The sequence below is a fragment of the Microcaecilia unicolor genome, chromosome 5, assembly GCF_901765095.1.
Source record: "Microcaecilia unicolor chromosome 5, aMicUni1.1, whole genome shotgun sequence".
NCBI lineage: Eukaryota > Metazoa > Chordata > Amphibia > Gymnophiona > Siphonopidae > Microcaecilia > Microcaecilia unicolor.
In genome coordinates this window covers 226,794,602-226,819,400 of record NC_044035.1, presented here as the reverse complement: position 1 = coordinate 226,819,400, position 24,799 = coordinate 226,794,602, and the positions used below count along the sequence as shown (strand labels likewise).

The 24,799-nt window shown below is 44.6% G+C and overlaps 1 protein-coding gene across 1 annotated transcript in view; it reads right to left on the bottom strand.

The window, feature by feature from the left end:
* DSCAM (DS cell adhesion molecule) overlaps nt 1-24,799 on the bottom strand; it is a 999,367-nt gene that overhangs the window by 36,353 nt on the left and 938,215 nt on the right. The window contains 5 exon segments of the mRNA XM_030205023.1: nt 2,403-2,687; nt 2,690-2,707; nt 16,922-17,085; nt 17,087-17,117; nt 23,342-23,491. Of these exon segments, the coding sequence (XP_030060883.1) occupies nt 2,403-2,687; nt 2,690-2,707; nt 16,922-17,085; nt 17,087-17,117; nt 23,342-23,491 (648 nt within the window).

Genomic DNA, 24,799 nt, shown 5'->3' with positions numbered 1-24,799 from the left:
AGAAGAGACGTCATGGAGACTCTACAACCAACACAATAGATCTTCCTGCCCATGCAGCGCTTCTAAAAGAGGTGAGGCGCTGCTCGGGTCGTTAATAGGGAGGGGGGTCTCGGTGGAGGGGGGGAGCGGCGTAGTCGACCTCAGGGGGGCAGCGGGGGCGGGGCACGGGGCAGAAGAATGACGGGAGGCGGAGTTAGCTCTGTAGAACACAGGAACAGGAAGGGAGGGGGACCGGGGCAGCTAGCATTTTGCTTTTTCGGGGGGGGGGGGGGGGGGGGCGGAAAGGGGGGGGCAGCGGGGGGGGGGGGCAAGGCCGGCCATACAGGACGCTCCTGATGAGCGCCCTTGCCCCCTCCCGATCCTTTGTTTTTGGATTTTGCTGACCGGGTAGCCACGTGTATTTGTTGTGGCTTTTTTTTTGTTTTGTTTTTACGTTTGCAGCATGCGCAGAGCAGCCAGCAAAACGCTTGGCTGCTCTGCGCATGATTTAGGGGCCGATTACCGATGTGTATTGTGATTCTTTGATACATTGTACGTTTGAATACCGATCTGAGCATGTGTGACTTTTTTTTTTGGTGCATTCTTCGTTTTTTAAAAATCGTTAGGGACTTTAACGATTTTGATTTTTTACGTTTGGTTGCTGCATCTGCCTCTAACTGGATTAGTCAGTGAGTTGGGGGCGGGGAAGGAGGAGTGTTTGGTGGGTTTAGAGTAGGATAGTGAATGTGTAGAGAAAGGGATGGATAGTGGGATCTTGGTCAGCGGTATTAGTTGGTGAGTGCAGGGGTCCTGGGCCAGAGACCCCCTGGCTTGAATGATCCAGGCTCAACCACAGAGCCTTCAATTTCTTAAATTTAGTTCTTAGAGACGTAAATTAAACATAATGTGACTTCTAAACACTGAAGTTAAAACAGTATAACGTTAGAGACTTTAGCACACCTTCTGGATGTAAAAAGGGCACTATACTTTGTGCATCTTTTTACTCTTGTTTTTGATCACTTTCTCTTATTAATGTGCTTTTTAAATTCAAGGTACATTTGAGAAAAATTTGCTTATTGCATCATAAACATTTTTTTTTTACCTCATGAGTTAACTTTCTTAACCAAGTATTTATCTAACAGTGAAACCTACTTAGAAATTCTTATGGTGACAGAAATTTTGGTGTCAAGATTGTAAGCTCCTTTGAGCAGGGACTGTCCTTCTATGTTAAATTGTACAGCGCTGCGTAACCCTAGTAGCGCTTTAGAAATGTCAAGTAGTAGTAGTAGTAGGCCTGAGCATGTCTAGTCGGTCTGAGCTGTTCTCTGGCATTTCTTCTACCAGTTTCATTACCTAATGCCTCATACTAAAAGGAAGGGGACGGTGAAGGGCCAACTGCTGCTGGCCAGAACCTCCTCCCCGATCCAGCAAACGCTAGACCGATACGCGACGAGCATCCTACCGAATACCGGAGTGTTAAACGCTGCTTTGAGCGCCGACGGAGGAGCAACAGAGCTCATGGGGACTGAGATATCTTTATCTTCTCCGGAGCTTAATTCACCACCATGTCCTGCGTACCTTATGGGTATAGAGGAAGGCCCAGCTGAATCGGGAGTCGGTGGCAGCAAGGAAACGAGCTTGGAGCCTGAAACTCCTGTGGTTTCACTGGAGTCTATTTGGAGAGCAATTCAAGAATTAACAACTGCAGTTACTAAATCAGCTCAAGATACATCTCTTCTAGTGAGTGAAGTGGATGCTTTAACTTTACCATTAGAAAAAGTTAAACAAGATTCAGTGACCCAAGCTTTACAGACGCAATCAGAGGTTGAAAATTTAAAATCTATTACTGATGTATTGGTTAAAGAAAAACTTATGACAAGTTGGAAAATAGAGCAAATAGAAAACTACAACAGGCGCCTAAATTTAAGAGTACTGAATTTTCCTATGGCTACAGGAATAAATACGATGGACCTCTTTAAAGAATACCTAGTAGAAATTCTTCAATATCCTTCTTCTGTTATTCCTCCATTCAACAAAATATATTACCTTCCATTATCTCCTCGAACTGGAGCGGAGCCAATGGGATCTGAGAGTTTGCCTCAAGTTCAGGATCCTGGGCTGGGAATTCAGAATATTTCTGCTCTACTTGAAGAATCTTTGTCAGAAGTAACAACGCGACGGACTTTAATAGTATCGTTTGTATTTGAACAGGATCTAAATTCAGTAATAAAACTATACTTTAAGAACTCATTAAAAACTTTTTATGGTCATAGAATATGGATTTTTGCTGATGTGACTAAGACAAGCTACTTGGGATACTGTTTGCAAAATGAACACAGATTGGGATTAATTCTGAGAGAGGAAGGAGGATGCTCCATCAATAAATATTTAATGAATTGCTTTGATTAAGCCTTTCCACTTACCTGCCCGATGTGCCTTTGGAACTGCCATGTTCACAACTTTTCCACCTCCATCCTGAGGTTTTGGGGGGGAAGCAGTGAATCTGCAGATGCCGGACTCTGAGGGAGTGCTGGAGGTCAGGCTATCTGTGTATTCATTAGTCCCTGCCGTTAGCTGCTCTGAGGAAGTGTCGGATATGAAGCATTCTGTAATGGTGAACTTGGCATGACGCAGCTGCTCTTCCATTTTGGCATGCTCGTACGCCCTTGCAAGCTCTTCATATGTGGACGAGGCACTTTCTGTGGAGCCATGCTGCTTCTTGCTCTATCTGTTCATGGAAAGAAAAATAAATGATACATTTAGAAACTGAAAATATACTATTAGTCACCCTTTGACGGTGAAGTTAAATGAGCTGCCTGACAGGCCCATTAAGGGGTTAAAAGGCAGCTGGCGGTGTGAGTGATATGCAGGATAGCAAACATTTTTATACATATGTGGCAATTCTTTTATGTGTTCTGATGCCACATAGTGAAAGATTATTGTACAACAGCACCTGAACAGATTTCATTACAGAATACTAGTGCAACTTGCATCAGCTCAGCCCAACCTCCATCCATTGGATTCCCTACATGTGTATTGTGTAAAGGTATGCATAGAAATACTGTTCTACATGCTCCAGTTATTTAGAAAATAACCCCCAGAATGTAGGGTCCTTAGTGATAATTCAAAGACCTTTGTTTACATTTCCATGTCTTTCTAGAGAGAAGGTTGGGCTTTCGGGAAGTAGGGGACTAGGACAATGTACAAAGTAGGGCTGTACCGAATATTCGTATTCAATTCAATTTGGCCCCGAATAGTACCCTGAACTCATTATTTGTATTCAGCTGAATAGTGATTTAAATTTGAATATGAATAATCAGGGGCTCAACTGTGTTAAATCCTACTGAAATAAACACTTGATATATGAGTTCATGTTGCTTATTTTATTATTGATTTGTATTTGGTATTCATATTTGGCCGAATAATATTTTTCATTATTCGTATTCAGCCAAATAGTATAATATGCTATTCGGTACAGATCTAGTACAAAGCAATGCATGATTCAATTTAGTGAAAAAAGTTGGACACATGAATCACGGAAGCTATCAGGCTTATTTTCGAAAGAGAAGGGCGCCCATCTTTGACAAATCGGTAGATGGGCGTCCTTCTCCCAGGGTCACCCAAATTGGCATAATCGAAAGCCGATTTTGTGCGTCCTCAACTGCTTTCCATCGCGGGGATGACCAAAGTTCATGGGGGCTTGTCGGAAGCGTAGCGAAGGCAGAACTTGGGTATGCCTAACACATGGGCGTCCTCAACCCATAATGGAAAAAAGAAGGGTGTCCCTGACGAGCACTTGGGCGACTTTACTTGGTCCATTTTTTTAATGACCAAGCCTCAAAAAGGTGCCCGAACTGACCAGATGACCACCGGAGGGAATCGAGGATGACCTCCACTTACTCCCCCAGTGGCCACTAACCCCCCTCCACCCTAAAAAAAAATTTTAATATTTTTCCAGCCTCTATGCCAGCCTCAAATATCATACCCAGCTCCATGACAGCAGTATGCAGGTCCCTGGAGCAGTTTTAGTGGGTACTGCAGTGCACTTCAGGCAGGCGGACCCAGGCCCATCCCCCCCTACCTGTTACACTTGTGGTGGTAAATGTGAGCTTTCCAAAACCCACCAGAACCCACTGTACCCACATGTAGGTGCCCCCCTTCATCCCTAAGGGCTATGGTAGTGGTGTACAGTTGTGGGGAGTGGGTTTTGGGGGGGGCAGTTTGGGGGCTCAGCACACAAAGTAAGGGAGCTATGCACCTGGGAGCAATTTCTGAAGTCCACTGCAGTGCCCCCTAGGGTGCCCGGTTGGTGTCCTGGCATGTCAGGGGGACCAGTGCACTATGAATGCTGGCTCCTCCCATGACCAAATGGCTTGCAATTGGTCATTTCTGAGATGGGCGTCCTTGGTTTCCATTATCGCTGAAAATCGGGGACGACCATCTCTAAGGTTGACCTAAATTTCGTGATTTCGGCGTCCCCAACCATATTATCGAAACGAAAGATGGACGCTCATCTTGTTTCGATAATATGGGTTTCCCCGCCCCTTTGTCGGGACATCCTGTGAGGGCGACTTCAGGAAAACTTGGGCACCCCCCTTTCGATTATGCCCCTCCACGTATCACAGTACAAGAGGTTATGCCGCATTTGTTGCTACTGGAGATGTCACAGTTATTAGAGTTATAGTTTAGAATTATATCTTATTGCTTAGGAATTGCCTCGTTTTTGATTTGGCCTAATTGGACCTAGCCCCAGCTCCAATCCCACAGAGCTGAAGAGGAGGTCCATACGGGAGTGCTGTGGATTGTAACTCATTCATTCAAGCTCTCCAGATTTCCCTTCCCCTATTTTGTCCATGGGAAATTATTGCTCTTTCGGAGGAAAGAATTCTTGGTACGGACGGTGACTAAACTGGAGGATGTACTTTTTCAGTAAACATTCTTATTTGGCCAGATTTTAATTGGCAGATGTCTAGCAAGGGTTTTTGCTCAAGACTATCTGTCAACTAGGCAAGGAATACAAGGTAAATTTTAAAAGGATTAATTGGGATCTGACATACATACACTAAGGAGTTATTCAGGTTAATTTTTGAATCTACTTTAGTGCATTCATGTACTTGTAGCTGTGTTAAAAAGAGGGCTTCCAGAGATGCAGGCATTTGGGGGCATGATGGTAGATCATGTACATGTATTTATCTTATCTTATGGCTATATACCGCTTAATCTAAACAAATGGTCCTAGGCAGTTTACAAAGTAATATCGACAAAGGTACAAGCAGTTCACCACTACATAAAATAGCTACATGCATAATAAAAAATATACAATTCTGACAATTAATTAAATAAGCTAAAAGCTAACAATTAACTCACAATAAAAAGAATTTGCATTTGCTCAAAACAACATGTCTCTTTAATAAAACTGATAGCAGCAGGATAAAAAAACTCTATGAAGCATAAATTTCTCACAAGATAAGTCTTCAACTTTTTCCTGAAGGAACAGGTTAATGAACTATCCAACCTGAGTTCTATAGGCAAGTCATTCCAAACAGAATCAGCTTCCAATGCTTAGAATATTTCAGTCCACTAGGGGAAGGAAAAAAAACCCAACATGCCCTGGTCTCTAGAGAGACATACATTTTCAATAGAAGATGATAAGTAATTCAATTGTACAGTTATAGGAAGAGGAGCAAGAACCATATGTCACTTATGAACATAACACAATGCTTTAAACAATACTATTTGAAGCAAATGACAAGATTTCGCCAGAAGGGATACACTATCATATATAGTACATCGAAAAATCAGCCTCACAGCTGTATTTTGAAGTAGCTGCATTTGGACAGTAATTCTGTGGCAGACTAAGACATACAGAGTTAAAATAATCAAGAATGGATAGCATAATAGCCTGTACCACTAAAGCAAAATCTTTTTCATAGAATTAGAACAAATTGATCTAAGTTGCTTAAGTTTGAAAAACACTTTTTAACCACATTATTAATTTGAATCTCAAAAGATAGGGTGAATCCAGAAAAACTCTCAACACATGTGCATACTGTGCGATCTTTAAGGTCACATACCAGCTCATTTTCGAAAGTGATCGCCGGCCATCTTCTGACACAAATCGGGAGATGGCTGGCGATCTCCTGAACCTAGCCAAATCGGTATAATCGAAAGCCGATTTTGGCCGGGTTCAACTGCTTTCCATCGCAGAGCGGGTGAAACATCAAGGGGGCGTGTCGGTAGGGTAGTGAAGGTGGGATGGGGGTGGGACGGGGGCGTGCTCACGAGATGGCCGGCTTCGCCTGATAATGGAAAAAAAAGACAGGCTTGACAAGCATTTCGTCGGCTTTATTTGGTCCCTTTTTTTTCATGACCAAGCTTCAAAAAGGAGCCCCAACTGACCAAATGACCACTGGAGGGTATCGGGGATGACCTCCCCTTACTCCCCCAGTGGTCCCCAACCCCCTCCCACCCAAAAAAAAATAAAAACCATTTTTTTGCCAGCCTCTATGTCAGCCTGAAATGTCATACCCAGGTCCCTGACAGCAGTATGCATGTCCCTTGAGCAGTTTTGTGGGTGCAGTGCACTTCAGACAGGTGGACCCAGGCCCATTCCCCCCCCCCCCCCCCCGTTACACTTGTGGTGGTAAATGGGAACCCTCCAAAACCCACTGTACCCACATGTAGGTGCCTCCCTTCACCCCTTAGGGCTATGGGTAATGGTGTAGAGTTGTGGGGAGTGGGTTTTGGGGGGATTTGGGGGGCTAAACAACCAAAGGAAGGGAGCTATGCACCTGGAAGCTATTTTTATTTTATTAATTTTAGAAGTGCCTCCTAAGGTGCCCGGTTGGTGTCCTTGGCATGTCAGGGGGGCCAGTGCACTACAAATGCTGGCTCCTCCCATGACCAAATGGCTTGCATCTTGCCGGGTTTGAGATCGCTGACATTATTTTCCATTATGGCCGAAAAACCGGAGCCAGCCATCTCAACCCGGCAAACTCTGACATTTGGCAGGCCCAAATGTATTAGCGAGAAAAAGATGGCCGGCCATCTTTTTCAAAAATACGATTGGCTCCGCCCACTTGCGGCCCCGGCCCAGAGATGGTCGCCCATAGAGATGGCCGGCACCGTTCGATTATGCCCCTCATAATCAGATAAAGTAACCATGCTGGGAATATCAGTCAAAGAGTTACTGAACCACAAATGTTCATTTTGTACACATTCAGCTTAAGGAGATTGTCATGAGACCATCCAGCTCATTTTCGAAAGAGAAGGGCGCCCATCTTCCGACATAAATCGGGAGATGGGTGTCCTTCTCTCAGGTACGGCCAAATCGGCATAATTGAAAGCCGATTTTGGCCGCCTTCAACTGCTTTCCGTCGCGGGGACGGCCAAAGTTCAAGGGGGCGTGTCGCCAGTGTACCAAAGGCGGGATGGAGGCGTGGTTAAGAGATGGCCACCCTCGGCTGATAATGGAAAAAAGAAGGGCGTCCCTGACGAGCATTTGGCCGAATTTACTTGGTCCCTTTTGTTTCACGACCAAGCCTCGAAAAGGTGCCCAAACTGACCAGATGATCACCGGAGGGAATCGAGGATGACCTCCCCTTACTCCACCAGTGGTCACCAACCCCTTCCCACCCAAAAAAAACAATTTAAAGAACATTTTTGCCAGCCTCTATGCCAGCCTCAAATGTCATATCCAGCTCCATGACAGCAGTATGCAGGTCCCTGGAGCAGTTTTTAGTGGGTGCAGTGCACTTCAGATAGGCGGACCCAGGCCCATCCCCCCCCCCCACCTGTTACACTTGTGGTGGTAAATGTGAGCCCTCCAAACCTACCGGAAACCCAGTGTACCCACATGTAGGTGCCTCCTTTCATCCCTAAGGGCTATAGTAGTGGTTGTAGAGTTGTGGGTAGTGGGTTTTGGGGGGCTCAGCAGCTGGGAGCAATTTGTGATGTCCACTGCAGTGCCCCTTAGGGTGCCCGGTTTGGTGTCATGGCTTGTGAAGGGGACCAGTGCCCTACGAATGCTGGCTCCTCCCACAACCAAAAGCTTTGAAATCCGAGAAAACCGAGGCCGCCCATCTCTAAGGTCGGCGATCTCAACATTTCGGTCGACCTAAATGTTGAGATTTGGCTGGCCCCACCGTAATATTGAAACGAAAGATGGACGCCCATCTTGTTTCGATAATACAGGATGCCCCGCCCCTTCACCGGGGCGCCTGTAAAGATGGGCGCCCAGTTCGATTATGCCCCTCCAGGTCTTAATCTTTAAAAATATATTGTTCAATAATCTGAAAAGTAAGCATTTGGTTAGAGTGTACAGGTGCCAAGACAAAAATAACATCTGCATAACAGCAAAGAAATGTAGCAGCAGGCATGGAGATGGTACCATACCTGACGTGAACAAATAAATAAAGGGGAAAATAGTGATCCCTGAGGGACGCTGCACAGCAGATTCTAAATATTAGAGTGGACATATAGACATATAGAGCCCCCCCAAAACCCACTACCCACAACTCCAGCTTTCCCTGGTCCACCCGAGCCTGCCTCTCTCCGCTTGCCCGCTACAGTCTGACGGTTCCAGCTTGTTCCAGTCCGCTGATCCAGCTTCCCCTGCTTGCTGCAATCCAGCCGGTCTACCGTGTTCCAGTCCGCCTGATCTCAGCTTGGCTTGTTCCGATCCGGTCCGCCTGACCCCAGATTGTTCCGGCCCACCAGTTTCCCAGCTTGTTCCAGTCCGCCTGATCCCAGCTTGTTCAAGTCCGCCGATCCCAGCTTGTTCCAGTCCGCCTGAGCCCATCCTGTTCCAGTTCGCCGATCCAGCATCCCCCTTGTTTGTTCCAGTCCATCTACTCCAGCCTGCTTGTTCCAGTCCAAACGCTCTAGTGTGTTCCAGTCCGCCTGCTCCAAGCTCGTTCCAGTCTGCATGATCCCATCCTGTTCCAGTCCGCCCGATCCCAGCTTGCTCCAGTCCACCAATCCAGCTTCCCTGTTTGCTCCAGCGTTCCAGCTTTCCCTTCTTGTTCCAGCCCATCTGCTTCAGCCTACTTGCTCCGGTACACCTGCTCCGATCCCAGCTTGTTCCAGTCCACCGATCCAGCTTCCCTGTTTGCTCCAGCGTTCCAGTCCGACTGTTCCAGCTTCTCTTTGCTTGCTTCAGCCTACTTGCTCCGGTACACCTGCTCCAGCGTTCCAGTCCGACTGTTCCAGCTTCTCCTTGCTTGCTTCAGCCTACTTGCTCCGGTACACCTGCTCCAGCCTACCTACTCCAGTACATCTGCTCCAGCGTGTTCCAGTCCGCCTGAACCAGCTTCTCCCTGCTTATTCCAGTACCTGCTCCAGCCTGCCTGCTCCAGCTCATCTGCTCCAGCGGTTCCAATCCACCTGAACCAGCTTCTCCCTGCCTGTCTCAGTCCATCTGCTCCAGACTGCCTGCTCCAGCTTCTCCCTGCTCATTCCTATTCATCTGCACCAGCTTGCTCCAGCCCACCTGCTAGCTTGTCAGCCATTGACTTACTTGCCTACTAGCTTACTAGCCCGCTAACTTACCAGCCATTGACATACCTGCTCTCCAGTTTCTCCTGCTCATCCTGTCCTCCTGCATCAGTATGCTCCAGCCGCCTGCTAACTTGTCAGCCCTTAACTTACTGCTCTCCAGCGTCTCCCTGCTCATTCCTGTCCTCGGCATCAGCATGCCCCAACCCGCCTGCTAGCCTGTCTCCCACTGATTTACCTGCCGACTGCTAACTTGTCAACCTACCTGCCTCACTGCTTGTTCCAGCCCACCTGCCTCTCCCTGCTCGTTCCTGTCCATCCGCACCAGCCTGCTTCACCCCGCCTACAAGCTTGCAGCCACTGCCACACTTGCCTGCCTCCTAACTGCCAGCCACGCACTTACCCACTCTCCAGTACATCAATCCCACCAATTCCAAGCCTCCGGCTCTTCGCTCTGTCACTACACTTACACCTGTCACACTGTAACCACTACTTATGGCCCCTGTCCACATCTTCTTCCTTGCCCTGTCCCTTCCTAATCTTTTTCCCCTCCCCTTACCGCTGTCTACCGCTGGAACCCATTGCCCCTGTGTTCCCTCCCATCCTGCCCGCTACGGCATCCCTCACCACCTCACCATCTCTCCTGTCCCCCTCCTCCTTCCTAGCCCTTAATCTCCAACATCTCCTTCCTACCATTAACCCTTCACCATTCCTCCTAGTGCACCCCGTCTTCGTCGCCTTCGTCGCCCGACCTCCCCACCCTCCTCCGCACTCTCTTGCTCCTCCTCCTGCTATCCGCGGGAGACATTAACCCTAATCCAGGCCCCCCCCACCTGTCCTCCTCCTTTCCATTCAAACGCTTCCGTGATGTCTCCAACCTCGTCCCTATTCCCCTCCTCCCCCCCTCTTCCCTCCCCTTCTCATGTGCCTTGTGGAATGCCCACTCGATCGGCAACAAACTGCCCTTCACCCACGATCTCTTCATCTCTCGTTCCCTCCAACTGCTCGCCCTAACTGAAATCTGGCTCTCCCCTGACGACTCTGCCTCAGTCGCGGCCCTCTGTCATGGAGGCTATCTCTTCTCCCACACTCCCCGCCCAGATGGCCGCGGTGGAGGCGTCGGGCTACTTCTCTCACCCTCCTGTAGTTTCCAACCCCTCCTCCTACCGCAGTCTCACTGCTTCTCGTCCTTCGAAGCTCACTCCATCCGGCTATTCCATCCATTACCACTCAGAGTTGCAGTCATCTACCGCCCCCCTGACAACCCCTCTCTTCATTCCTTACTGACTTCGACGCTTGGCTCACCGTCTTTCTTGATCCCGCATCTCCTTCCCTCATTCTTGGTGATTTTAACATTCACGTTGACAACCCATCCAATGCCTACGCTTCTAAATTCCTTACTCTGATATCCTCCTTTAACCTCCGACTATGCTCTACCACCCCTACTCACCGTGATGGCCATTGTCTCGACCTCGTTCTCTCTCTTCCTGCTCACCTTCCAATTTCTGCACCTCAGTCCTTCCTATCTCAGATCATCACCTAATTACCCTCACACTTCATCACCCTCCCCCTCAACCTCGCCCAACTATAACCACGCTTTCAGGAATCTCCAAGCTGTCGACCCCCCTACCCTATCCTCCCACATCTCCAATCTCTTCCCTTCCATCTCGTCTTCTGAATCTGTCGACACGGCTGTCTCTACCTACAATGAAACTCTCTCCACCGCTCTGGATACCCTAGCACCATCTGTCTCTCGCCCCACTAAGCGCACTAATCCGCAGCCCTGGTTAACCCCCTGCATCCGTTACCTTCGCTCCTGCACCCGATCTGCTGAACGACTCTGGAGGAAATCTCGCACCCTATCAGACTTCACCCATTACAAATTCATGCTATCCTCCTTCCATCCTCCCTATTCCTTGCCAAACAGGAATATTATTCTCAATTAACCAATTCTCTTGGCTCCAACCCTCGTCGCCTCTTTGCCACCCTCAACTCCCTACTTAAAGTACCCTCCGCTCCCCATCCCTCCCTCACTCTCTCCTCAATCACTAGCTGACCACTTCCGCGATAAAGTGCAGAAGATCAACCTTGAATTTCACTTCCAAGCCTTCTCCTCCCTGTGACTTCTTAACCCACTCCCTCAACCAACCTAACCCGGCCTCCTTTTCCTCCTTCCTGAGATCACGAAGAGGAAACTGCTCGCCTTCTTTCTTCCTCCAAGTGCACCACCTGTTCCTCGGATCCCATTCCCACAATCTGCTTACCAACATCTCCTCCTACAGTTATCCCCTCAATCTGTCACATCCTCAACCTCTCTCTCTCCACTGCTACTGTCCCTGACACCTTCAAGCACGCAGTAGTCACACCACTTCTCAAAAACCATCACTTGACCCCACCTGTCCCTCCAACTACCGCCCCATCTCTCTCTTACCTTCCTCTCCAAATTACTTGAACGTGCTGTCCACAGCGTTGCTTTGACTTCCTCTCCTCTCAGGCTGTCCTCGACCCGCTTCAATCTGGCTTTCGCCCACTACACTCGACAGAAACAGCACTCTCTAAAGTCTGCAATGACCTGTTCCTCGCCAAATCCAAAGGCCATTACTCCATCTCATCCTCCTCGACCTATCCGCCGCCTTTGGACACCGTCAATCATAATTTACTTCTTGACACACTGTCCTCATTTGGGTTCCAGGGCTCCGTCCTCTCCTGGTTCTCCTCGTATCTTTCCCAACGCACCTTCAGAGTATCTTCTAATGTTCCTCTTCCACCCCGTCCCGCTCTCTGTTGGGGTTCCCCAAGGATCTGTCCTTGGACCACTTCTCCTTCTCGATATACACCTCTTCCCTAGGCTCGTTGATCTCATCTCATGGTTTCCACTACCATCTCTATGCCGATGACACCCAGCTTTACCTCTCCACTCCCGACATCACAGTTGAAACCAGGCCAAAGTTTCAGCCTGCCTTTCCGACATCGCTGCCTGGATGTCCAACCGGCATCTGAAACTGAACATGGCAAAGACTGAGCTCTTATCTTTTCCACCCAAACCCTCTTCTCCTCTTCCCCACTTTCCGTCTCTGTTGACAACACCCTCATCCTCCCGTCTCTTCAGCACGCAATCTCGGAGTCATCTTCGATTCCTCCCTCTCCTTCTCTGCCCATATCCAACAGACAGCTAAGACCTGTCGCATCTTCCTCTATAATATTAGCAAAATTCGCCCATTCCTCTCTGAACAGACCACCCGCATCCTCGTCCACTCGCTCGTTACCTCTCGTCTTGACTATTGCAACCTTCTCCTCGCTGGCCTCCCGCTTAGCCACCTATCCCCCCTTCAATCTGTCCAAAATTCCGCAGCACGTCTTATCTACCGCGTGAACCGATACTCTCATATCACCCCCCTCCTCAAGTCGCTTCACTGGCTCCCAATCCACTACCATATACAGTTCAAGCTTCTCCTATTGACCTTCAAGTGCACTCAATCTGCTGCTCCCCATTACCTCTCTACCCTCCTCTTCCCCGTATGTTCCCACCCGTAACCTCCGCTCTCAGGACAATCACTCCTATCTGTACCCTTCTCCACCACCGCTAACTCCAGACTCCGCCCCTTCTGCCTCGCATCACCTTATGCCTGGAACAGACTTCCCGAGCCATACGCCATGCACCCTCCCTGCCCATCTTCAAGTCCTTACTCAAGGCCCATCTCTTCTCCCTGCTTTTGGCGCCTAACACCTTCCCCATTCCTGTTACCTACACTGACTACGTAGTATGTTACCGTTAGATTGTAAGCTCTCTTGAGCAGGGACTGTCCCTCCCCGTGTTTAAACTTGTACAGCGCTGCGTTAACCTGGCAGTGCTATAGAAATGCTAAGTAGTAGTAGTAGTAGTAATATAAATACATAAGTGTTGCCATACTGGAACAGACCGAAGGTCCATCAAGCCCATCATCCTGTTTCCAACAGTGGCCAATTCAGGTTACAGTACCTGGCTAGATCCCAAAACAGTACTTTTTATGCTGCTTATCCTAGAAATAAGCAGTGGATTTTCCACAAATCATCTTAATAATGGCTTATGGACATTTAGGAAGCTATCCAAACTTTTTAAAACCCCGTTAAACTAAACTGCTTTTACCACATTTTCTGGCAACGAATTCCAGAGTTTAATTACATGTTGAGTGAAAAATATTTTCTCCGATTGTTTTAAATTTACTACTTTGTAGCTTCATTGCATGCCCCTAGTCCTAGTATTTTTTGGAAAGAATAAGCAAGCGATTCACATCTACCCATTCCATTTCACTCATTATTTTACAGACCTCTATCATATCTACATAAGTACATAAGTATTGCCATACTGGGAAAGACCAAAGGTCCATCGAGCCCAGCATCCTGTTTCCAACAGTGGGCCAATCCAGTTCACAAATACTCGGTAAGATCCCAAAAATGTACAAAACATTTTATACTGCTTCTCCCAGAACTAGTGGATTTTCCCCAAGTCCATTTAATAACTGTCTATGGACTTCTTTCTTTAGGAAGCCGTCCAAACCTTTTTTAAACTCTGCTAAGCTAACGCCTTTACCACATTCTCTGCAACGAATTCCAGAGTTTAATTACATGTGAGTAAAGAAAAATTTTCTTTGACTCGTTTAAAATTTACTACATTGTAGCTTCATCGCATGCCCCCTAGTCCTAGTATTTTTGGAAAGCATGAAACAGACGCTTCATATCTACCCGTTCAACTCTCCCCTCAGCTGTCTTTTCTCCAAGCTGAAGAGCCCTAGCCCCTTTAGCCTTTCCTCATAGGGAAGTTGTCCATCATCTTTATCTTTTCATCGCCCTTCTCTCTACCTTTTCTAATTCCACTATATCTTTTTTTAGAGATGCGGAGACAAAAATTGCCCACCAGTGTTCGGGATGCAGTCGCACCATGGAACAATTCAAAGGCATTATAATGTCCTCATTTTTGTTTTCCATTCCTTTCCTAATAATACCTAACATCCTATTTGCTTTCTTAGCCACCACTGCACACTGAGCAGAGGGTTTCAAGGTATCATCATTGATGACACCCATTCTTTAGGCCACAGTAACTACGATTTGTTAGAAACCCCTGAGCCAGCTAAGTACAGAACCACTGAATCCCAGTTCACTAAGCTTCTGAAGCAACTTTGAGTGATCTATGGAGTCAAAAGCTCCCGATATATTGAATTGCAGAAGTATTATCTGTTTGCCCAAAATTAGGGCCTTCTGGATCATAACTAGCAAGACAAGGAGCAGTGACTCTGTACTGTGCTTACTTCTCATATGAGGAAAGGCTAAAAAGGTTAGGGCTGTTCAGTTTGGAAAAAAGACAGATGAGGGGAGATATGACTGAGGACTACAAAATCCTGAGCGCTGTAGAACGAGTAGAAATAAATCAATTTTTTACCCATTCCAAAGTACAAAGACTAGGGAACACTCATGGAAATACTTTTTCATTCAATGAAAAGCTGAGCTTGGAACTCTTTGCCGGAGGATGTAGTAACAAGCGGTTAGCATATTCGGGTTACGTGGAAATGCTTTTAAACAAACAGATAGTTAAGATCTGGAACTCGTTGCTGGAGGATGTGGTAACAGCAGAGTATATCTGGATTTTAAAAAATGTTTGGACAAGTTTCTGGAAGAAAAGTCCATAGTCTGCTATTGAGACAGACATGGGGAAGCAACTGCTTGCACTGGGATTGGAAGCACTGAATATTGCCACTATTTGGGTATCTGCCAGGTACTCGTGACCTGGCTTGGCCACTGTTGGAAGCAGGAAACTGGGCTACATGGACCACTGGTCTGACCCAGAATGGCTATTCTTATGTTACCCCTACGAGTGATTCCATCAACTTAGTAAGAACTGGTATATTTAAGTGCATATGTATAGCAGGCATGTCACTGACATACATATTTTATGATCATCCAACACTGTGCAAGTATATGTGCTTACTTTTATGTGGATGATCCTGAAACATAACATATGGCTGGGTTTGTACATGAGTACTTTACTTTACTTAACAGGATTTGATTGTTGGTCTCACCAATATTGCTCAAAGTGAGTTACAATTAATAAAATAGCCTACATTTTAAAAGATACATTAATCCACATTTTCACAAATTGTATTGTCTTACTAAATTCAAGACCATTAAACTCACTTTCCTATAACCTCATTTTAATTTGAAGGTGTATTTTAAAGTTAGGTAGCCTATTGAAAATCTACCTATAATGGACTACAAATCCTGCAAGGTTCTGCTTGCCTCCAAATCACCAGAAATGCAGGCAGACTGAATAAGAGGTGGATTAAGCCCTTCTTTTGACTTAAGTGAAGTAAGCAGCTTCTTAGAGCTTTGCTCACACATGATGGTGGTCCTCTGGCCAAGAGCTGTGGTCTGTAATCTTCACAAAATTATATGGTGTGCTGTTTATTATAAGTGTGCTAGAAGAGAAATGCCCATAGATTTTTTTTTACCAGGGGACAGTGAATATTGTCTATCATGTACTGCCTATAGTCAGGAAGACCTGCCCATAACTGGACAAGGCCTCTCTATTTCTTTCCCAAATTTTGCAAGCAGGTAGTTCGAAGAATAATAAACATTCCTACCAGCGTTAATTCTTGTAAATTAAATATAATGCATATTTCCCTACCTGTAAAGTCATGAGATGCAAGCCATGCCAGGTATGCACAACTTTCAATGTCTACAATGCAACTGTTAGGTGCTGCCACTGTTATAGTCATCACAAACATACAGTTCTGTGATCTGGAGTATATAAGGAAGTGTTTTAATGTAAGAGAAACCTTGACCAAAGTAAGAATAGAGAGTTGACCATTATATAGTCCCTTTCTTCAATTTTCTCTGCCATCTACCTCCTTCAACAAATTACAAGCACCTAGTAGACATCATCCTTTCACAAAATACTGTCTTCTGGCTCTTCAGCAATGGCATGGGCCTCCTTATTGGCAAAGGGCAAACCAAACACTTCTAAGTCTCACTCTACCAATAAGTCAGCAACAGGACTGAGCTTTTTTTTTTTTTTTTTTTTGTTACATTTGTAACCCGCACTTTCCCACTTATGGCAGGCTCAATGCAGCTTACATGGAGCAATGGAGGGTTAAGTGACTTGCCCAGAGTCACAAGGAGCTGCCTGTGCCTGAAGTGGGAATTGAACAGTTCCTCAGGACCAAAGTCTACCACCCTAACCACTAGGCCACTCCTCCATTATATAATTTCAAGACTCTGAAGGTCACATTTATGGACAATATTGGAGATATTGCACCCGTGACAGTGAAGCAGAATATAAACGGAAAGTTCCTGCAATTCTGATGCCTGAGTTCAACTTATGGGGAAAGTATTGAGTTTACAGGATTCTGGACTGCCTTATTCCTCTCTAGTTATAACAGACAGCACCACAGTTTTTACAAAGAGCACACATTACCTGTATCTTGGGAGGGACTGACACTGTAGCTGTCGCTTTCCTTGTCCACCGAACCTGTGGCTCTGGGGGTAGGTAGCCTCCAGTCTGTAGTCAAAGTGTGGGCTGATATGGTGGGGTGGGGTCTGTTTAAAGTCCATTGACTAGCGTACCTGTTGCGAGTGGAGGCCAGTCTTTGTATTCTTCCTTGTGGTAGGGTCTATAGTTAACAGAACACAGAGAAAGTTTCTCTTGGGGTTGCTTACAAAATGCTTAAAAGTAGGATCACAAATGGCAGTCAAAAGAGCCTTAGGGATCAATATTCATAATGATTTAACAGGGCAGGAGAGCCTCCTGCTTGGTTAAATCATGTTGGTCATTGCAGCCTCTAATATTCAGTGGTTCTTACCAGATAGTGCTGCTGAATATTAGCACTCACTGACACAGCACTATCCGTTTAGTTCAGGGGTGGAGTTGGTGAGTTGGGCAGACCTAAATGTTATCCGGGTATTGCAAATATTAATTCTGAGTGCTCAGGTAGATATCTGGGCTGTGGCCAGTTAACTATTGGAGTATGGCACTGATTCTTGGCCATTCCAGAATAATGTCCAGGTGCCACTAGAGATCCAGATATTCAGTGCCATGCCAGTACTCAGACAGGTGCTGGGCACTCAATATCCAGTTCTGATTCTGCCCTTGCTATGGGCTGAATATTGCCTCCTCAATGTTTAGTGGCTATGCTATAGAGTAATGATAATAAGAAGGATCAAAATCAGTACAACAGCTTTACTAATGTTAGCAGAACATATCAAGAAAATGTATAAAACAAAATAACTAATGCAAAAGGTTTTTTAACACATAAAAATTCAAGGTAGTAGATCTGAAAACTGGCAAAAACATAAATTACAATAATATGTTTTTATTTACATAACATGTACTTTAACAAAATATGAAGTTGTATAGTATAAGTCCTGTATTGTTGGCCCAAATGAAGACCCCTCCTGTGGACACAATCCTGCCAATGAACTAGAGTTAAATGTTGCCATGTCTATACCTTCTGACATACCACCAACCGTTGTCAGGCTTTATAGCTGCCATAACGCTGCTCCAGTGAATATTCTGGCCACCCCCTTCTCCTTTCTACCAACAAAAGTACTCAATTTCTGCTGCCTTCTTCTTTACATCGTCACACATATTCTCTCTCTCTTTATATATATGCTATGGACTCTGCCTGTTTGTTTCAGGTAAGATCTTTACAATAATTCACATTTTCAAATTTTTTTCATATTTCCATGATTTCTATGGATAAACATAAGAACATAAGAATAGCCATATTGGGTAAGACCAATGGTCCACCTAGCCCAGTATCCTGTTTTCCAACAGTGGCCAAGCCAGGTCACAAGTACTGTATCTGGCAGAAACCCAAATCGTGGCAACACTCCATACTACAAATCCCAGGGCAAGCAGTTGCTTCCCATGTATGCCTCAACAGCAGACTATGGACTTTTCCTCCAGGAACTTGTCCAAACCTTCTTTAAACCCAGATATGCTAACCGCCGTTACCACATCCTCCAGCAAAGAGTTCCAGAGCTTAACTATTCATTGAGTGAAAAAATATTTCCTCCTATTTGTTTTAAAAGTATTTCCATGTAACTTCCTCGAGTGTCCCCTAGTCTTTGTACTTTTGGAACAAGTAAAAAATTGATTTACTTCTACTCATTCTACACCACTCACGATTTTGTAGACCTCAATCATATCTCCCCTCGTCTCTTTTCCAAGCTGAAAAGCCCTGACCTCTTTAGCCTTTCCTCAAACGAGAGGAGCGCCATCTGAAACTAAACACGACCAAGACTGAGCTTCTTATCTTCCCCCTCTCCTTCCCCATTCTCTATTTCTGTGGATAACACTCTCATCCTTCCTGTCTCATCAGCTCGTAACCTCCCTCTCCTTCTCTGCACATATTCAACAGACTGCTAAAACCTGTCGTTTCTCTCTTTATAATATCAGCAAAATTTGCCCTTTCCTTTCTGAGCACACTACCAGAACCCTCATCCACGCTCTTATCACCTCTCGCTTAGACTATTGCAACTTGCTTCTCACAGGTCTCCCACTTAGCCATCTCTCTCCTCTTCAATCTGTTCAAAATTCTGCTGCACAACTAATATTCCGCCAGGGTCGTTATGCTCATATTAGCCCTCTCCTCAAGTCACTTCACTGGCTTCCTACCCGTTTCCTCATACAGTTCAAACTCCTCTTATTGACCTATAAGTGCATTCACTCTGCAGCTCCTCAGTACCTCTCCACTCTCATCTCTCCCTACATTCTTCCCCGGGAACTCCGTTCACTGGGTAAATCTCTCTTATCTGCACCCTTCTCCTCCACCGCTAACTCAAGGACTCCGTTCCTTTTATCTTGCTGCACCATATGCCTGGAATAGACTTCCTGAGCCGGTACGTCAAGCTCCATCTCTGGCCGTCTTCAAATCTAAGCAAAAGCCCACCTTTTTGATGCTGCTTTTAACTCCTAACCCTTATTCACTTGTTCAGAACCCTATTTTATCATCCTCACCTTAATATTCCCTTATCTCTTGTTTGTCCTAATTAGATTGTAAGCTCTGTCGAGCAGGGACTGTCTCTTCATGTTCAAGTGTACAGCGCTGCGTACGGCTAGTAGCGCTATAGAAATGATAAGTAGTAGTAGTACTTTATCATTTTGGTCACTCTTCTTTGAACCTTTTCAAATTCCGCTATATCTTTTTTGAGATATGGTGACCAGAACTGAACGCAATACTCAAGGTGTAGACGCACAATGGAGCAATACAAAGGCATTATTATATTTCCGGTCTTATTCACCATCCATTTCCTAATAATTCCTAGCATCCTGCATGCTTTCTTGGCCTCTGCTGCACACTGAGCAGAAGATTTTAGTGTATTATCTACAACGACACCCAGATCTTTTTCTTGAGTGCTGACCCCCAAAGTGGATCCTAGCATCAGGTAACTATGATTCAGATTATTCTTCCAATGTGCATCATCTTGCATTTGTCCATATTAAATTTCATCTGCCATTTGGACGCCCAGTCTTCCAATTTTCTATGGTCTTCCTGCAATATTTCACAGTCTGCATGTGTTCTAACAACCTTGAATAGTTTTGTATCATCTGCAAATTTGATCACCTCACTCGTCGTTCCTATTTCCATATCATTTATAAATATGTTAAATAGTACCAGTCCCAGTACAGATCCCTTTGGCACTCCACTGTTCACCCTCCGCCATTGAGAGAAATGACAATTTAACCCTACCCTCTGTTTTCTGTCCAATAACCAATTTCTAATCCACATCAGAACCTTGTCTTCTATCCCATGACTCTTTAATTTTCTCAGGAGTCTCTCATGAGGAACTTTATCAAAAGCTTTCCAGATACACTACATTAACCGGCTCACCTTTATCCACATGTTTATTCACGCCTTCAAGAAATGAAGCAAATTGGTGAGGCAAGACTTCCATCGGCTGAACCCACGCTGACTCTGTCCCATTAAATCATGTTTGTCTATGTGTTCTGTAATTTTATTCTTTATAATAGTTTCCACTCTTTTGCCCGGCACCGATGTTACTGGTCTATAATTTCCCAGATCACCCCAGAAACCCTTTTTAAAAATCGGCATCATATTGGTCACCCTCCAATCTTGAAGTCATTCCAGCACAATCATGCTTATATTTTCTTATACAATATATTTTTTATGCTTATATTTTTCTCATGTTTAGATGTTTTCTTTAAACATCTGTTCCTGCAGTTTTTATTACTTCCTATTGGTTCATGTACTGTAGTTTTTATCACATTCCATTGGCTCATGTTAGATTCACATTATCATAACTTGCACATTAGGTGGTCTGTACTACAAGCTGCAATGGCATGATACTCTTATATCGGGTATGAATCTTTTTTTCTTCCATTTTTTGTCTATTACCTGCTTTTGCACACTCCTTAAATGTAGTGCAATGTTGCCATGAAGACATTTGTGTCATATGCTATGACATTATAATATCTCTGCATGTATTGTCATGATTTTTTATGGGTGCTTGACTCAGGGTTTCTTTGAACTAATTTTGGACTATGTTATTGCTCTTTACGAAAAGATAAGGTCATTGTGAGCGGCTCAAAGCCATCAAATCACAGTAAAAATTTATTTTGGAGGATTTTATTTTCTTAAGCACTTTTTTTTTTTTTACATTCGTGGGTTTAAAATAAGACACTGGCATAATTCACAGGTGATTTCAGTTAACTATTATTCTTTTAGAAACATTTCAAAATGTGAATTTCTTATTGAAATATTTATTATTCACATGTTATTATGGTGATTTTCATATAATGTTATTATATTACAGGTGTTTTATTTAAATAGGTATTGTTCTGATTGTACCCAATCAGTGAATAATTCATGCTATATACAGAAAGGTATGGTTTGGTTTAAGAAAATCGTTTCTTGTTGCACAAATTGCTTTAATCCACATGACACTTGTACTATGTAATAGAGGTTTTTCTGTTGCACATGTCTTTCACAGTTATCTTTATTTTGTTGGACCTTGCCTTCATGTCCCTGATGTTTCTCTGGCTATTTGGTCTCTCTGTAAAGCGGCAGTATTATTTGGACTGTAACTAATTTTGGCTTATTTTATATTTCTTATGAGGACTCCTGAGGAAGGCTTATTTGCTGAAACATGACCCATGTAGGGTCCATCTGTATAGCACATGTCTTCTAAGCTTGAGACTGTTGGATTATTATATGTACTGCATTAGACAAACTCAATGGAGAATATGCACATTTGAATAAAATTTAACATTTTTATCTATCCTTCTGGAACAGTCTCATTTGTGGTCACTTCTACCCCCTTTGTGGAAGTTTGTTTCTTTCTTGTTTACTGTCTCATGTTAGCCACAAACTGGGTTTTTTTTTTTACCATGCTACCTGGTTTTTAACATGCAGTAGCCATTAGTGCAGGTCCACGTTAATGTTTACTGCACAGTAAAACCCATACTAGCTGGTTAATGCAGTGTAATAATGCTGCCATAAACTAGACCAAGGCTTCCCAAACCTGTTCTGAGGACTGCAGAGTCAGTTTAGTCAGTGGCGTAGGAAGGGGGGGGGGGGGGCAGTGGGGCGGTCTGCCCCGGGTGCACGCCGCTGGGGGGGGGGTGTCAGCTCCGCTGGTTCCCTGCTCCCTCTGCCCGGAACAGGTTACTTCTTGTTCAGTGGTAGAGAGAGCAGGGAACCAGCGGAGCCGACGCAGTTCCCAGGAACATGCATTCAGGTGGATCAACGTTCCCGCCCGCCCCCCGCTTTCGTATGGCAGTAAGAATGCGCTCCGGGGGGGGGGGGGGGGGGGTGCGCCATACTGCACCCGGGGGGGGGGGGGGTGCGCAGCGGCGACCCGCCCCAGGTGTCAGCTGCCCTCACTATGGCACTGAGTTTAGTCTTCAGGATATCCAAAATGAATATGCACAAGTTAAGTTTGCATATGCTGGTTCTCCAATGCATGCAGACACATCTCATCCATATTCAAAGGACTTAGCCGGTCTAACTCCCGTGATCTGAAAATCAGCCTCTAAGATCTTATCTATGCTATGTAATTCCATCTGGGTGGGATGTTTCTCTTTTTCTGTAAACCGCACTGAATCCATATGGAGATATTGTAGTATATAAGCCGTGTAAAGTATAGAATAGTATTGTGACTATCTTGAAAATGCAACTGGTTTTGGGCAGGTTTGAGAAACCCTGAACTAGACATCACGGTTGTTTTACAAATGCCCCCAATTTAAAAGAACATAAGAATTGCCATATTATGTCAGACCCGAAGTCCACCTAACCCAATATCCTGTTTCTAACACTGGCCAATCCAGGTCACAAGTACCTAGTATCTGAAAAGGTAGCAAAGTTCCAAGCTACTAAGAACATATTAGCAATACTCTGTAGTTCAAACAGTTCTCAGCAAGGAGCTGTTAAGTACCTCTCCCAGCTCTGGCTCCCACTAAAGTGGAAGAGCCTGAGCCAGGAACTGAATCCAAGTCTCCGGCTCACTCTCACAGATTAACCTTTGCTAATTCTTCAGAAATTTACAGAGCACTCCCATTTTGATTTCTAAGGCATGGATTCTCAAGCCAGTCCTCAGGTCACACCCAGACAGCCTGGTTTTCAGGAAACCCACAATGAATATGCATGAGATAGATTTGTATACAATGGAGGCAGTGCATGCAAATTTATATCATGCATATTCCCTGTGGATATATTGAAATCCTGATTGGCTGGGTGTGTCCCAAGGACTGAGTTGAGAACCCCTATTCTAAATGGAAAATATTTACTACTTCTGACATTTAGGAAACTTGTTCTTATTTTAACGCTTACTGTGCAACCCTCAGTGTGTGTCTTCATCTGTACATTTGACTTACTTGTCCCTGGGCGAGCATCAGACACATCTACCAAAGGACCAGTAGCTTGTGAAACAGACTGGTAATGCACCGTGTGTGTGACAGTCAATGATTTTTGCTTTGAAGACTCTCCAAAATCAGCATCTGTCAACAGCACTGTGGATCTATCATCTAGAAGATACAGGAAAACAAAGAAATATGTGAACATTTCATGATGCATGGCATTCTCCTTTGGAACAGAAATTTGTACATAGTTCTGGTAATATTCATTATGTGAATTTCTGTGTAACAAGTACTTCATGAAACACAAGAGTTGTTTTTTTCCCTTTTTTGGAATGTAGGCAGGAAATGGAGTCAGCTGAGTTTATAGATACTGTACTCAATGACATCACAATATTCTCTGAGTCTGACCATCCTGAGATGTCAACTGAATTGAACTGTTTCCTCATAGGTAAAACAACATAAAGGGAAGTCATGGACATAAAGTGTGAGCTGGGAGTCACTTGGTGCTCTACCTGTGGCACGCATGCATTCAATAAAATTGAATAAATGATTCAAAAGTTATCAGGGAAGGGACAGAGAGACATGGTGAAATTATAAGATCAGTTTTTTGATAGGAAATTAGACTAAAACATTAAGTCTGAAACCCCTTAAAATGAGTTCAAAACATCCTGTAACTCCCACGATAAGCTTCTGCAAATGGTAAAATTTCCAGCTAGGACAGACTTATCTTTTCTTGACATGACACAAGCTAGCAGTCATCTAGACTGAACCAATGTGCTACTGAGAACACATTTAAGACAGAATGAAATAACTTCACTGTTAAAACAGTGCACAGTAATTTACTCCTGATGATTTGGTTATATAGCACTAGAACAACACTGCACTGGTACTGCAATCAGCTAGTGAAGACTAAAAGGCGTGAACAGTCTCCTGATGTGGCAGAACACCAAAATGTACCTGTCTTGGTTATACAGGAGGAACATTCTGGGTAGAGAATGACACAGGAACAACGTTTGTCCCCATTCCTGTGGGCTCCATCTCCGTTCTGTTCACATGGGCTCTGTCTTCATCTAAACAAGCCTCGAACACTTATGATTTTATATTTAAATCTTTTTATTTAAGTATAAAAAGGAACAATATTTTGTATAACTGTTGTTTATAAATCAGAAATAGAAAACAAGAATAACAATGAGCAACTGTAATAATCCCCCCACCATGCCACCCTCTACCCTTCCAACAACAATATCCCACTTCTACTATCCCAAGGAACCTTAATCCACCCTGTTAAAATATCCTGGGGGACAAAATACAACCCGTTCTGTATGCCCTAGTGGGGGAGAAATATGTCCTATAAAGCACAGTTATGATTTTTTAATCTATGGATGAATAAGAAGTCATTAAGAATCTCAGGATTCAGTCTAGCTCTTCTGTCTTCCATAGTCCTTCTCACAATAGAAAAATGTCCTCTTAGAAGAT